Source organism: Borostomias antarcticus (assembly GCF_949987555.1).
Source record: "Borostomias antarcticus genome assembly, chromosome: 19".
Lineage (NCBI taxonomy): Eukaryota > Metazoa > Chordata > Actinopteri > Stomiiformes > Stomiidae > Borostomias > Borostomias antarcticus.
The window spans coordinates 17,440,638-17,454,592 of NC_140252.1; the positions used below are offsets into that span (position 1 = coordinate 17,440,638).

Below are 13,955 nucleotides of genomic sequence, written 5' to 3' on the forward strand. Positions count from 1 at the left end.
TAGACAGGACATTGGTTTTGGGGGGAGGGGGGGGGGGGTCATGGGTTGTCAGAGTACAGAAACTGTTGTCCATTTTCACAATAAAATCTCCCAACGGTTGTGTTTTTTTTTTCGAAGGTAGTCGGAAAGGTCAGTCTTTCAGGTTGATTGTGAGAACCGTGAGACGACGAGCGGTCCTCCGGGCCGGCTTTTGTGTGTTTTTGGAAGTCAGGTGTCCCTGGTTTTTGCGGGGGACCGAGGTGTGTTGGGATGGCCTGCTGTTGGGGTGTGTCAGTCCGAGTCGTCGCTGGTCAGGGACATGAGGTCGTCTAGTTGGGTCTCCAGGGGACTCAGAGCTGCATCCTCAGAGCACGATCTGGACCGGGACTCTGCAAGTCTGAAACAGAGACAATACTACAACTGAGACAGAGACGGAGACAGAGAGAGAGAGAGAGTGAGAGAGAGGGGGGGGGGGGGTAGGAGGAGGCATGGACAGGAAGACGGAGAAAGAGGCAGAGAGAGAGAGAGAGACAGAGACGGAGACGGAGAGAGAGAGAGAGAGACAGAGACAGAGAGAGAGAAAGAGATAGAGAGAGAGAGAGGAAGAGAGAGACAGAGAGGGGGGGGAGGTAGGAGGAGGCATGGACAGGAAGACGGAGAAAGAGAGGCAGAGAGAGGAGGATAGAAGGAGACATGGACGGAGGGAGCGAGAGAAAGAGAGGACAGAGAGAGGACAGGAGGAGACATGGACAGGGAGACAGAGAGAGGTACAGTATAATACTGAAAGACAGAGAGATAGTGAGACACACACAGAGAAAGAGAGGGGACTTTGTGTTTGAGAGAGGGAGAGGGAGAGAGAGAGAGAGAGAGAGAGGGGAGGGAGAGGGAGAGGGGGAGAGAGAGAGAGAGGGAGAGAGAGAGGGAGAGAGAGAATGGAAGGTCAGAGAGAGAACAAGGAGAAAGAGGGGGGGGGGAATGGAGGAGGGCACCGATAAGTGCGCCGCCAGGATCAAAGAGGGCAGGACAGGATGGAACGGATGAAAGGCAGAAAAACGAGTTAATGGCAGACAGGGGAGGGAGGGTGTGTTTGAGCGATGGACGTACGATGTGGGTGGGTGTGTGTGTGTGTGTGTGTGTGAGGGTGGGGTTACAGAACGCCCTCTGGAGAGGCACCCTGCCCTGCTCACAATCAGCAGAGGACAGATAGCCAACCTTAAAAGCTACAGGCCACACACAGTGAGGAAGCAAATGACGTATAACTAAATGGACATAGAAAGTCTTGTTGTAATGGATTTACTCAAGCACACATGGACAGAAATAACCAAGACCTTCCATAATAGACTACTGTATCTAGCATGTTCTGGACATGTACAGTAGGCTACAATAGCATACCGTGCACAGGTGCATGTAAATCGCAGCCCACAATCCCGTAGTTTCAATCACTCACAAATCATCCACTGCTACTTTCAGATCACTTGATTATGTAATTCTATGATGGGAAATGCGCTTATATAGTGCTTTGATCCAAAGCGCTATACGATGAAGGCCTCTCATTCACCCATACATTCACACACCAATGGCGGCAGCTGCCATGCAAGGTGTTAGCCTGCTCGCTGGGGAGCAATTTAGGGTTCAGTGTCTTTGCCCGATCACACTCGACGTGTCGTCAGGAGGAGCCGGGATTCGAACCGCCGGCCCCTACGCTCATCGGACGACCCGTTCTACCTCCAGAGCCGCCCTATGACGCCCTAAATTCCTCTTTTTTTTTTGCAGTCAACCATCTGCTTGAGGCTCTTTGTCAATTTGGTTCGCCCAGCTAATGAATTATGAACAACGCTAAAGGCTAACATGGTGAGTGAGTGATGGATGAGCCCTTAACTGCACACTTATGCCAAAATAACAGCATGCAATGTTCATCTCACCACACTTACCCGTGTCCATCTCCACCTCCATAGTGCTGCAGACCAGGTTGAAGAGACAGAACACACACTGACCACTCCGAACGGCAACAGCAAGGCACTGACCGGCGGACACTTTGTTGCTTTAATAAAAGATCTAGAGTCTAGGCCTGACCCTATACTCAGTCTGCGGTAAATGAGGACATGTTTTATAATGAACGAGCAAGTTCGAATTTCAAAAGCCGTGAGAACATCCACATTTTATATCGGGTTGAATTATTCAACCAACCAAGCAAAGACAGGCAAACGCACTAACTTCTCACTGTTGAGAGGTGACCATTTATCCAGTTCAACTACTTCAATATTAAAAGTCAGTGTGTGTGATGGGAGCGATAACTCTGACACAATAGCGATGACTTCTGCTTTTTTTCTGGAGACACGACGTACGTTTTCAGAACCGGACTTTTTTTTGGGGGGGAGACTGGACCTAAACACCCGCCCGTCTGTACCGACGTGGCAGAAGTCATTGTGAGATCGCTCTGTAATGAAGGATCAATCTGGAAAACAAAGAGAGAGATCCGCCGGTCCGCGAGGGCCGGTGATTGATCACGCCCTTTAAGAGCGCTGCTGGGTGTTCTTTGGAAAATGAATGGAGCGGGCCGTTTAGAGACGCAGCAGCTTCTGTGTGTGTGTGTTTGTTTGTGTGTGTGTGTGTGTGCTGTATGTGCGTCTTAGGCAGTGTGCATGTGAGAGAGAGAGAGAGAGAGAGAGAGAGAGAGAGAGAGAGTGTGTGTGAGAGAGAGAGAGAGAGAGAGAGAGAGCTGGAGGAGAGACAGCAACTACTAATCGTGTCTTGTACAATACAGTAGTTGCAACAAAATCAGTGAGAGAAAAACACATTCTACACTTGCATATTGTATATATATATATATATATATATATACACATTATATATAATATTTCTTTAATGTACACCGTCCCTGACAAATAAACAAATAAACTTAAGTACAGTATGCTACACTACTAGTCTCATAACTACCTACACGTACTTATATAGTACATGTCACAACCCCCCAACACACACACGCACACACCCTTGGTCTCCAGACATGCATTCGCTACACTTGTCTTGTTTCTACCTGCCCCCCCGTCATCCGTTTTCGACAACCATATCATCCGGTCCTCATCCGGTCCTGAGCCGGCGTGCGGTCGCTCGGCCGGGGGCGTTTGGAGCTCTAATGAGCTGTCACGTCTTTAATGTGAGGAGGAGACGTTCCTCAGCGCTCCTCAGAGTTGAGGCTGGATTAATGTTGCGCTCCAGGACTCAACACGCACATTAGCTGATTATATCTGGAGAAGAGGAAAGCGGAGTGCTGTGTTTGTGTGTGTGTGTGCTGTGTGTGTGTGTGTGTGTTTTTGTGTGTGTATACTGTGTATGTGTGTGTGTGTGTATACTGTGTGTGTGTGTGTGTGTGTGTGTGCTGCGTATGTGTGCGCGTTTATATGTGTGTACCGTTTGTGTGTGTGTGTGTGCGTGCATGTTTATATGTGTGTATACTGTGTGTGTGTGTGTGTGTGTGTTTATATGTGTGTATACTGTGTGTGTGTGTGTGTGTGTGTGTGTGTGTGTGTGTGCGCGTGTGGTAACAGGTATAGGAGGTTACCGATATGTCTGGTAATATGTAGGAGCTAAAGTTCACAGACTAGTTGTGAGGGCTTGCAGGTCGATGTCCGCGACAATTAGCAGTCACCATATATGGAGATGTTGCTTCCTGTATCCGTGAACTGAAAACAAATGCTTGTGCATTTATTGTTTGTTTTCAAGAATTTGTCAAATGTGAACACGCATGAAAGATATAAAAGTGTGTGTGTGTGTGAGTGTGCGCGCAGTATTATATATATTTTTCAGTGTGGGCACATTATATCGTTGTTCCAGTGTGTCTATCGGGGCTTTAACCCAGCCACTATCAACGTATCTGCAGTATCTGCACAAGTCCCATGATCCTCCACTATGGTTCAGCTTAATGGATACACTCTATGGTTAATGGATACAAAATAAATAAATAAAAAAAGCAAATGGCCACACACCTGCGTGGAATACTGCGACGCTGAATCCATAACCCAGCCAACTAGAACCGATCTGCAGTACGTACGCGTATGGGATGAATCGATCTCACACCTGCTCCAACTCTCAAACAGCCCAAGCACTAGGACCGCCTCAAAGGACCCCAGCTTCGTTGCTAAGAGAAGGGACCTTAAAGGCACCCTAAATAGCAGTCATTTACAGAATAAGTCTCACTTTGAAGAGCTTACAGACGAAGAGATGGGCAATGTGCTGCACTTGTGTACTCACCAAGTAGGCCAATTGCTTCGATTGCATCGCAAAGGGCTATAGACTTTGCCTTTATCTAATTCGGTAAGATCATTGAGATAGCGCCGCCGCCCCCCGCATCCTAAATGAATGTTGTGTGCATCTCTGTCTGAGATTACGATGCCAACAGCATTATGAAGTTGGTGCCACGTGTTATCTTTGTCGAGAGTGGTCAGGAGTCCTAATGCTATTGGCTCACTAGTCTTTTTATTTTTATGATTTGTCTACATAAATCACAATCAGAATTTGTTTTATTGCCGTGCAGTTGTTCAACATACTGTACTAGGAATTTGCGTTCGGTCGTGGAGCATAACGTTGAAACAACAGACAGGGTGCCGGGACGAGACAGGACAGTGAGTGAGCAAGAGCCAACAAAATGCTAGTGCAAACAAAGGATACGCTGAGAAAAAAACAATACAAAAAGTAAGTAAAAGTAAAAAGTGCAATGTGTATCCAAGTGTGTGCGTATGTGTGCGTTGGGATATTTGAGTGCGGTGCGTCCATAAAAATGTTATCTAAACTATACAGCACATTTAACATCTACTGTATCAAAGTGTACTTTCTGAGACTCCAAAATCAAATGTAAACAACACATCCTACTCAATACCCAAGTACCTGACCAGCACTTTCTACAGCGGTTAGCATGTAACAAGCGCCTTAACCCACCACCTCCATCTCAGTTAGCTTAGCCTGCACTTCTGCCAATATGCTAGAGTGGGCTCCATGACAGATTAGGAAGGCGTACATTGATATTTATGGCACATAGATTGCCATCTGCTCTTTCAGCATCCTGTCTGCACTGTCAGTTGGTGTGTCGGGGTGTGCATGTGTGTGTGTGTGAGAGAGAGAGAGAGAGATATTGCGCATGCGCATCTCTCTCTCTCTCACACACACACACACACACACACACACACACACACACACCAGACTGTGGGCATGCGCATATCTCTCTCTCCATCTCTCTCTCTCACACACAAACACACACACACGCACACCCCCCCACCCCCACAGACACACACACACACACCCACACCCTCACACACGACTGTGTGCGTGTGCATATCTTTCTATCTCTCTCTCCCTCTCTCACACGCACACAAACACACACAAATGCAAAGTTTACCTTGAGAAGGCATCATCGAGGCCATCCTCCACGTCCTGTGGATTGAGACGACATGTTGAGACAATCAAACTGGGCTGTGTGTGCTTGAACACCAGAGACAACATGTTGAGACACAATCACACTGGGCTGTGTGCGCTTGAACACCATAGATATTCACAGCACATCTTCCCGGCAACATCTATACCATCTAGACCCTTTAAATCAAACCACGAGTGTACACTCCAGATACTGTTCTACCCTCTGGGTTCACATCAACATCCCAACTCTGCTCTGAGCAGCTGGGTATTGCAGGAATACGTGTTAGGAGTACAAACGACAAAATTCTTTTAAATTAAATCAATAGAGAGAGAGATAAAAAGACTTCATAATCATGTTCATGTGGACTAGGTAAGGAAGTCCTGCTTCATTAAAACACACCAAGTCAAGGAGCACACCAGTGGAGGCGTTTAACACAGAGCAGAGATAGTGGGAGGAGCAACACATATTTTGAACCCCGGGGTCGCCCCAGTAGACAAAATGTTTGCCTTGAGGCCAACAGTTTAGTTATAAGGGGGAAAACCCCATCCACCTAGCCTACCCCTGGTTGTAAAACATGTGCGCCCTAGGAGAGTGCAATGAAAACATTGTGAATGCAAGGGTGCCACCTAGTGTTGGCTATCTGCACGTGCACGTTGTTGTGTCAATAGCGACAACCATGAAACCATGGCGCAAAATAAAGAACTCCTATTAAACACTTTTGGACTCAAAGCATAATAGGGGTCAAATTATAATGCGCCAGCATCGCTTATTTTAGCCAAAAAAAGTCTCCGTGTGGAAGAGTAGGGAAATGGAGTTTTGCCGTGTTAGGTCTGCTAATTATGTCCATCTGAGAGTCGGGGTCGCGACCTACCCAGGAGTCGTGTTTGATTGGCCGTCTCCTGGCGGGGTTGTTGCACGGCGAGGGCGAGCTGAGCGAAGTGGACAGATACGGCCGTCTCTGCTCCTCCTCCACCCCCTGGGCAGGGTGTCTCTCTGGGTCTGAGGGGGGGGGGGGGGGGGGGGGGGATTGAGGGAAGGAGAAAGAGATTTGAGAGAGAGAGAAAAATGGACAAAGTAGAGGGAGGACGAGAGAGAGAGAGAGAGGGGGGGGGAGAGAGAGAGAGAGAGAGAGAGAGAGAGAGAGAGAGAGATTAAGAGCTATATTTCATCCCTTTGAAACCACTCTTGTAGCAGAGGAGGAACTCAAGCCCGTAGCCATCACTGCACTCCCAACCGGCGCAGGCGGGATCCAAGTCACCCAAAAACGTTTCGTGTTCCAGTCTGGGTGCCTCGGGGGCGACATAAGAGACTCTCAGACCTCACACCTCTAGTCAGGCCAGCCGGCCCCCACTGGGAGAGGAGAGGAGCGGAGGGGAGAGGAGCAGAGGGGAGAGGAGAGGGAGAACAGCTCTCCCCTCCTGTGCCGCTGTGTGTGGTTCATTAGCAGGTGAAGACACAGACAAGTTCGGCCCTGCAGGACTGGAGCTGACCTGCAAAGTCTTTGAGCACTTAGGTGTCAAGGTCGTTGATATCATTATTCTCGACAGCTACTACCGAGCTGGATGTCCATATACAGCACTGCACTAATGCTGAGTGACTTGTCATAATTGCGGAAGGTTCTAGCCTCGAGGATGGAAAATGAATCACTCCACTAGAAATAAGTGGAGGGCTGCCTGTTAAATATAACCTTATTAGCAGCGCATATTGAAAAGGTCATGTGGTAACGTTATACGGAGCTGTCAGTGGCGCCATCTATTGGTCTGACAGGGATCCTGCATGTTGGGACCATGCAGTATAAAGCAGGGCACAACATTCGGAGTTGTAAAAAAAACGTAAATGCCGCTGGCTAAGGAATCATTTTCAGATCTGCAACTCTTCAATTGTCCATGTTGTTTTGTTTTTTTACTGTTAAATAATGGTATTTTTCCCAGACACTGAGGGAAGTGTTCTTGAGTGTTCTCCCTGTGTTCGCAAGAACCCAATACTCCTCAAGAACCCAATACAAAACACATGCAGAAGAACAGATCTCCAACGCTGTCCGTCCCTGACGAAGACAGACAGGAGCACTTGGATTGGCCACCGGATGCGGCCCCTAAAAACACAAAGATAAGTCTAGTTACCTGAGACACAGTGTGTGTTTGAGGTCTCTGTCTGTCCATCGCTGACGGAGCACGAGCAGCAGGTCCTGGCCTTCTTGTTTTTGTCTGAGGAAAGAGAAGAGTCTGACCTCTGACCTCTGACCAAGGACACAACAGTTCCAATTTCACCAAGGACACAAAGCTCTACACTTAACCCCAAAAGACACAAAGGGTTGTTTCAATTTCAGTTCAAAGACGTTGGAAAATAAGATAATCTACCTTCCTGAGCGATCTCCCAGAGGTCCAGCGCTACTTTGAAGGCCTGAGCCACGGTCAGCGTCACAGCCTGGGCCTGGAAAAACAACAGAACTAGGAGCTTCAGAGAACAATGAAGTACATAAAGTCACCACAAGATGGCGCCAGCCACCACATACTGTGCATTAGCTGTACAAATGAATGTGGTTTTGCCTGAGAGGTAGAAACACTAGGGAAACTGAATTACCCATTTACAGTAGGCCTATACCTAAAACTACTCATTTTGAAATGTATTTTGAGAGGTCTGGAATATACTTCCAAATAGTAAGTTATATTGATCTTGATGGAGGAATATGATTCTGTATAGTGTTATCAAACAGAGCTACACATGTAATCAGCTGGAAAGCATTGTGCGATTTAAAAACAACAACACAGGAGTCAGAGTTTGAACCCACTATTTTCCTCTTCTGGCAGAGGAAGGCGTGGCACTCCAGCGTCTCACTGCACTGACTCTGGGAAACGTAGGCAAAGACCTTGTCCTGGGTTTTATCCGCTGTGCAGTAGGATATCCTGCGATAGGAAAGAGGGAAAAAATACAACTACCATCATGCAATGGGTCTGCAGCATACAGCAAGTTACCAGAGTTAATGACGCAATTAATCACATCAGCTGAAACACTGCGTCTCAAGAAGTGGATAAGAAAGAAAGCAAGGAAGAGGAAGTTAAGTCATTACACATTCAGATTTCATTATTAACTTTTGCAGTGTGTCACTTTTAATGGGATTCACAATTACTCTTTGTTCCAGGTTAGCTGTCGTAGCCGTGCACCCGACCTCATTCATCACTGTGGGTGACCCTACTGTGGGCGAGTACAGTAAGATATTCTGCTAGTAATGACTCCTCTGCTGTCCCCAACTTGTTGCATATGCATTCGCAGAGGCAAGGTCATGAATAATATGCAAATCGTGAACCGCAGATGGGCATCAGCAGACTGAAGGCAAACGAACACCGTGCATGAGAGCTGCTTCATAAGCTACGTTCAGATACATGAGCTGCTTCATATGCTACGTTCAGATATATCAGGTGGCTTCCTGGCTTTGACAAAAAAAAGTATGGAAACAATTGTTGTTGTTTTTTTACATTTTAACATTCATCATTGTCCCAGCAGAAATTGGTGCATAAAAATTCACCAGAATGCAGGAAATGAAGTGTTTGTTGCTCATAATGTCCAGGTGGAGGACCCCCAGAACCCCCTCCCTCTAATGTGTCCCCCCAGGGTGCTACAGCACCACCAGGCAAGAAACCAAAATCTAGGGGAAACACAGGACTCAAACGTTCTGTGCCTCCAGTCAGATTTTTAATTTATTTATTTGTCCAAAAATGGCTCTTTTGATAGTAAAGGTTGCTGACCCCTGAGAAAGATGTTCAAAAACTCATGCACTCTTAACTGAGCTGTGGTGATATTCTTCAAGAAGCTATAATGCCGATTACTGATGATTGTAATTCAATACAATCAGTTACTGTACAGTATATACAATTATTAATTGGCAGACGTGGGTCGTGTTCCGCACCATGATGCAGCGTTTAACAGTTACAGTATGATTTATCTTTGTTTTCCTCTGACACTGAAAGGAAGTTACTCGCCTAACTAAACGTTCAACCACAATTGTTTCCCCAGCAAACTGAAACCATACTTGAGCACTTCCTTTGTGGCACGGACGTGTATATATAGCTGGGCTTCTACCCCCCACAAATAGAAACATGCTACAGTAGTATTGACGTCTTAATATAATAAACTACAGACCTCATTCTCGATCACAGCCAAGCATGAAATCGATATCTGGACAAATATCTGACTTTCACCAAATCCAACTGTCAGCAAGTCTGATGAAGGCCATGGCTTGTGTGTGTGTGTGTGGTTGTTTTTTTTTACGGTTATCTAAAAGCCATTTATCCGAAGCCAGACAAGCCACTCAGCTTGCAGGTTTTCCCCCCATTGAACAGCAGCGCTCAGAAAGACCAGCATGCACTGGGACTGTCATCTTTTAAGTGGGCCGTAGGAAGTGGTATTGACTTACGAGGTCCTCATGTAGAATGAGGTTTAAGTGATTCCTGGAACAATGTCCCTGTTGGGTGTGGCTAAGAATAGATGATAATAATAATGATAATGATAATAATAATAATAATAATAATAATAATAATAACAATAATAATAAGTATTTATAGAGCACCTTTAGTGACATAAAACGCAGTTCAAAGTGCTTTACAAAAGAGACATTAAAAACAAAAACATAATTGAGAAATAGTTAAAGTAAAGTGAATTATAAAAGAGACATTAAAAGCAAAACATCAATAATAAAAAATAAACACACAAAAAACACAATAAAAACATAAAATAAGTAAGATCAAATACAATGGGGGGAGGTATGTTCCAGTATGGAACACACTCAGACAGGCAGTCTGACAGGTAGGAAGGTGTTAGTCCAGTCAAAAGCTTTAAACACAAGTAAAATCATTTGAAAATGTATCCTCATTGCTACTGGGAGCCAGTGCAAAGATGCTAGTAATAGGTGTAATATGGTCTCTCTTCCTGGTTTTACTAAGAATTTGTGCAGCCGAGTTTTGAATAAGTTGCAGCTGAGCAATAGTTGTTTTTGGCAGACCTGTATAAAGTGCAGGGCAATAATCTAATCGTGAGAGTACGAAGGCTTGAGTCAGTTTCTTGGCATTCTCTAGGGAGAGGAAGGGATGATGTTTCTCGGATGATAAAAGGCAGTGGCGGAGCGAACTGCCCACTGACATCAGGAAAGCAGAGTCACTGCCCATCTTTCGTCACTCATCTCTTGAAGAAGTACTACCACAATCCTCCCTCTTAAGCACCCATTGTATTTTAGTGCGCTATTCTCGCACTTTGCCTTCAGCACTAGATTATGCTCTTAGTCACTTGTTTTAGAAAGGAGATGCACTTGTGAGTTCTGGCAAGCAGTAATAGATTGGCTTTCCCTACGTTAAATGCAATTATTGTATGTCGCTTTGGATAAAAGCGTCAGCTAAATGACTAATTTGATGTAACACCCCTGAAGGAGACTATCGTTTCAATATTACAAGCCTGATTACAAACAGTGGTAGCAGACAGCGCTAAAGACATTAGGCTCTCCGTTAGCGGTTAGCAGTTGTTTTTTTACAAAAGAGAAGCAGTGGCGTATCTTATCCTCTTCACGGTTGTTCTGTGTTCGATATAAACCCTTTATTAAAAGTAACCTGCAGTCATCCAAGTCTTCAAAAGGAGGTGTGGATGATATTCGGAGGGCCTATTTCAGGTTGAATGTTGAGGTAAAACAACGCTGCTTCTGTGTGTGTGTGTTTTCCTCAGCTTGTAGCTCCTGCAGCCCTGAGCATCACTGTCACAGAGTCCAATTAGTCCAAATGTTGGAGTGTGATCCGACAGGTATCTGACAGGGCTGAGCTGTTTGTCTGAGCAAGGCTCCCAAGAACAGAGGAGGATGAGTCCGGTTATCCAGACACACGATATGCACAAGTGTAGGTGCACACACACACGCAGTACACACACAAACGCACACGCAGTACACACACACACACACGCAGTACACACACACTCAGTACACACACACACACACGCGCACACACACACACACACACACACACAAAATAGGGTTGGTAAAGGAAGGAGGTACAATATGAGTGTGAGCAAGCGCACAAATTAAAAATTGGAAGCAAAGACATTCTTAAATGCCAAAAACAGAACCAAAAACCATCGTTTGTACCATTTTTACTCAGTCTGTTTGATTCAGCTCAATTCCCATCTGAAGGTTCACAATCAGACGATTGACCACTTTCAACGTACGAGATCAAAAAGAAAGAGAGCGTGTTGGAGAGAGAGAGAGAGAGAGAGAAGGGGGAGGATTAGAGAGAGCAGTAGAATAATGAATTATCTATGAATCTTGCGGGGGGAGGAGGGGGTGTTGTATAAATTTGTGTACTGTATGCCCACCACGCTAACCTATGCACCACAGGTACCCAACAGAGGGCGGCCATTTTCTGCACCACTTCAAAAGGGCCTCCGTCAATTATCAAAACAACAAGCGCGAAATAACCAGCGCTCAGATCTTTCCCTCGGATAGATAACTGTTGCTGGCGGCCATCTCAGAGACATGACCCAAATAGGGCTACCCAAGACCCCCCCCCCCCCACAGCATGCAGTAACATAGTTAGGGTAGCTTACTGTACATAAGTGTATCAGCGAAAGAATTCTCATGGGTCTGGCATTGAGACTAGCAACCACTTAGCCATTTGACCTATACTGTACCAATTACAGTAATCGACCTCTAGGTGCTGTCTGTTCATGTAGGCTGAACCCTTGGACAGTGTGGCCTACTTCTAGGTAGTAAAGAAGGCATTAACATCTTTATTACTGGGATTTTTTCATATTCTCAACCGCACGCACACGCACGCACACGCGCGCGCACACACACACACACACACACTTTTCAATTAATTCTGTCAAAGTACAGCAATCTTTCTACTCAACACATTTGACATTCGCATTACCTCCGTGTGACACATGGAATAAAAATCCCATTTCAGCATCAGAATGGTATTTTCTCTGGGCACGGCCACCTCAGCGCCGGAGTGAACACATCTCTGACCACTGATCTGTCCGGTCTGGACCCGCGCTCGTCACAGAAGTGACCGCATTCATTGAGCCCTCCAGCGCGTGACAAGGGCATGCCCGGTGGTTCCTTCTTGTCATGCCCGGATGCCTTTGCTTATAGTGTGTGTGTGTGTGTGTGTGTGTGTGTGCGCGCATGCGTGTGTGAATGTGTGCATGTGTGTGTGTGTGTGTGTGTGTGTACGGTACGTGCGTGTGTGTATGTGCGTGTGTGTGTGTGTGTCGGGGGGGAGTTAATATTCACTAAGCCTGCAAAATATCTTTATTGGTGCAAAGCCAATTCTGCCTGCTGGAGCATAAAATCGTTCACGGTCCACCCATCAATCAAATGCATTACATACTGTAATGTTCATAACACTGTGCTTCATACCATTGGCTTCCGTTCAAGAACAGGTTTCGATTTTTGCCTCCAATTTGAGATACACCAAATGACTCGCTAGACAAACGTAATTGTAAATAAAAAAACTACAATTGATTTCCCAAAACGCTTCAACAACAGAAAACGAGCTATCCCACTGCATCATGGGCCTAATGAGCTATTTGGGGCATAAAACCCCTCCTGCTTGTCCATGCCGCCGGGACTAAGCTGTGCTCTATGGGAGACGGTGGCCTTTTGCTCAGCTAACAGCCCACCTTCAGAAGACCCTCGCTGACAATCTGAGGGCACCACAGACTCTGGGCTCGTTTAAGAGCGGTCTAAAGACTGACTTATTACCTCCGCCCCAGCAACGGCGCAAAGGTGGCGTGTGGTGGTCGGTTGGTTGGTTCGTTCTGCAGGATTACGCACAAACTACCAGAGTGATTTTCATGAAACTCGGCGGAGGGGTGTAGCATGTTCCAACTTAGAACCCATTACATTTTGGAGTGGTTCCGAATCATGGGGTGTGGGTCCACGAGCCATCTAAACACGGCCGGCCATTCACCTCCATTCATTTTTTGTTGTTAGGCTCAGGTGCGAAAAATCCCCCCCATTCATTGTCAATGGGAGGAATTGAAAGGTCCATATCTAGACATGGTAAGGTCACAAAGACAGGGTTTGGACTGGGGCACAAAGCTCTCCACCTACTGTACTGTAACAATGCAGCAATACTGTACCAAACATGTCCTGCTCACACTACACAGACATCATCATCATCATACACACACACACAAACACACACTCGCGCTCACACACACATACTGTAAACACCTCCCCCTCACAACAACCGATCGCACACACACGCACACACACACACAAACCATCCCTCTACCTTGGCACATAAATAGATCAAACGGTAAAACAACAAAAGAAGAGAAGGTGAAGAGGATGTAAAATCGATCCTTAATCAACACTCCATGGCCCCACAATGGCTCCCAGAGGCCCCACTATAGGATGGCGGTAGCAGCTTTCAAGTGGGCAATTAGCACTGGGCATTGATGTGTGATCAGAGCCCAGCTGGTTATGACGGGGATGGAGAGATTCCTCCCGGGACAAAAGGAGGATGAAAGGGAGGGTGATTCCCCGGACCGTGGTCTGCTACAGCCGATAAGGTGGATCAGTCGG

The 13,955-nt window shown here is 46.3% G+C and overlaps 1 protein-coding gene across 1 annotated transcript in view; it reads right to left on the reverse strand.

The window, feature by feature from the left end:
* Window positions 1-270: 270 nt before the first annotated feature.
* The window catches only part of LOC311321382 (low density lipoprotein receptor adapter protein 1-B), a gene marked incomplete at both ends in the record, with an annotated part of 40,387 nt that continues 26,702 nt past the window's right edge, over window positions 271-13,955 (reverse strand). Inside the window, 6 exons of the mRNA XM_084453353.1 lie at window positions 271-376; window positions 5,372-5,406; window positions 6,261-6,388; window positions 7,510-7,593; window positions 7,747-7,819; window positions 8,178-8,292. Coding sequence (XP_084309479.1) covers window positions 271-376; window positions 5,372-5,406; window positions 6,261-6,388; window positions 7,510-7,593; window positions 7,747-7,819; window positions 8,178-8,292 — 541 coding nt within the window. The remainder of the gene's footprint in view (window positions 377-5,371; window positions 5,407-6,260; window positions 6,389-7,509; window positions 7,594-7,746; window positions 7,820-8,177; window positions 8,293-13,955) is intronic.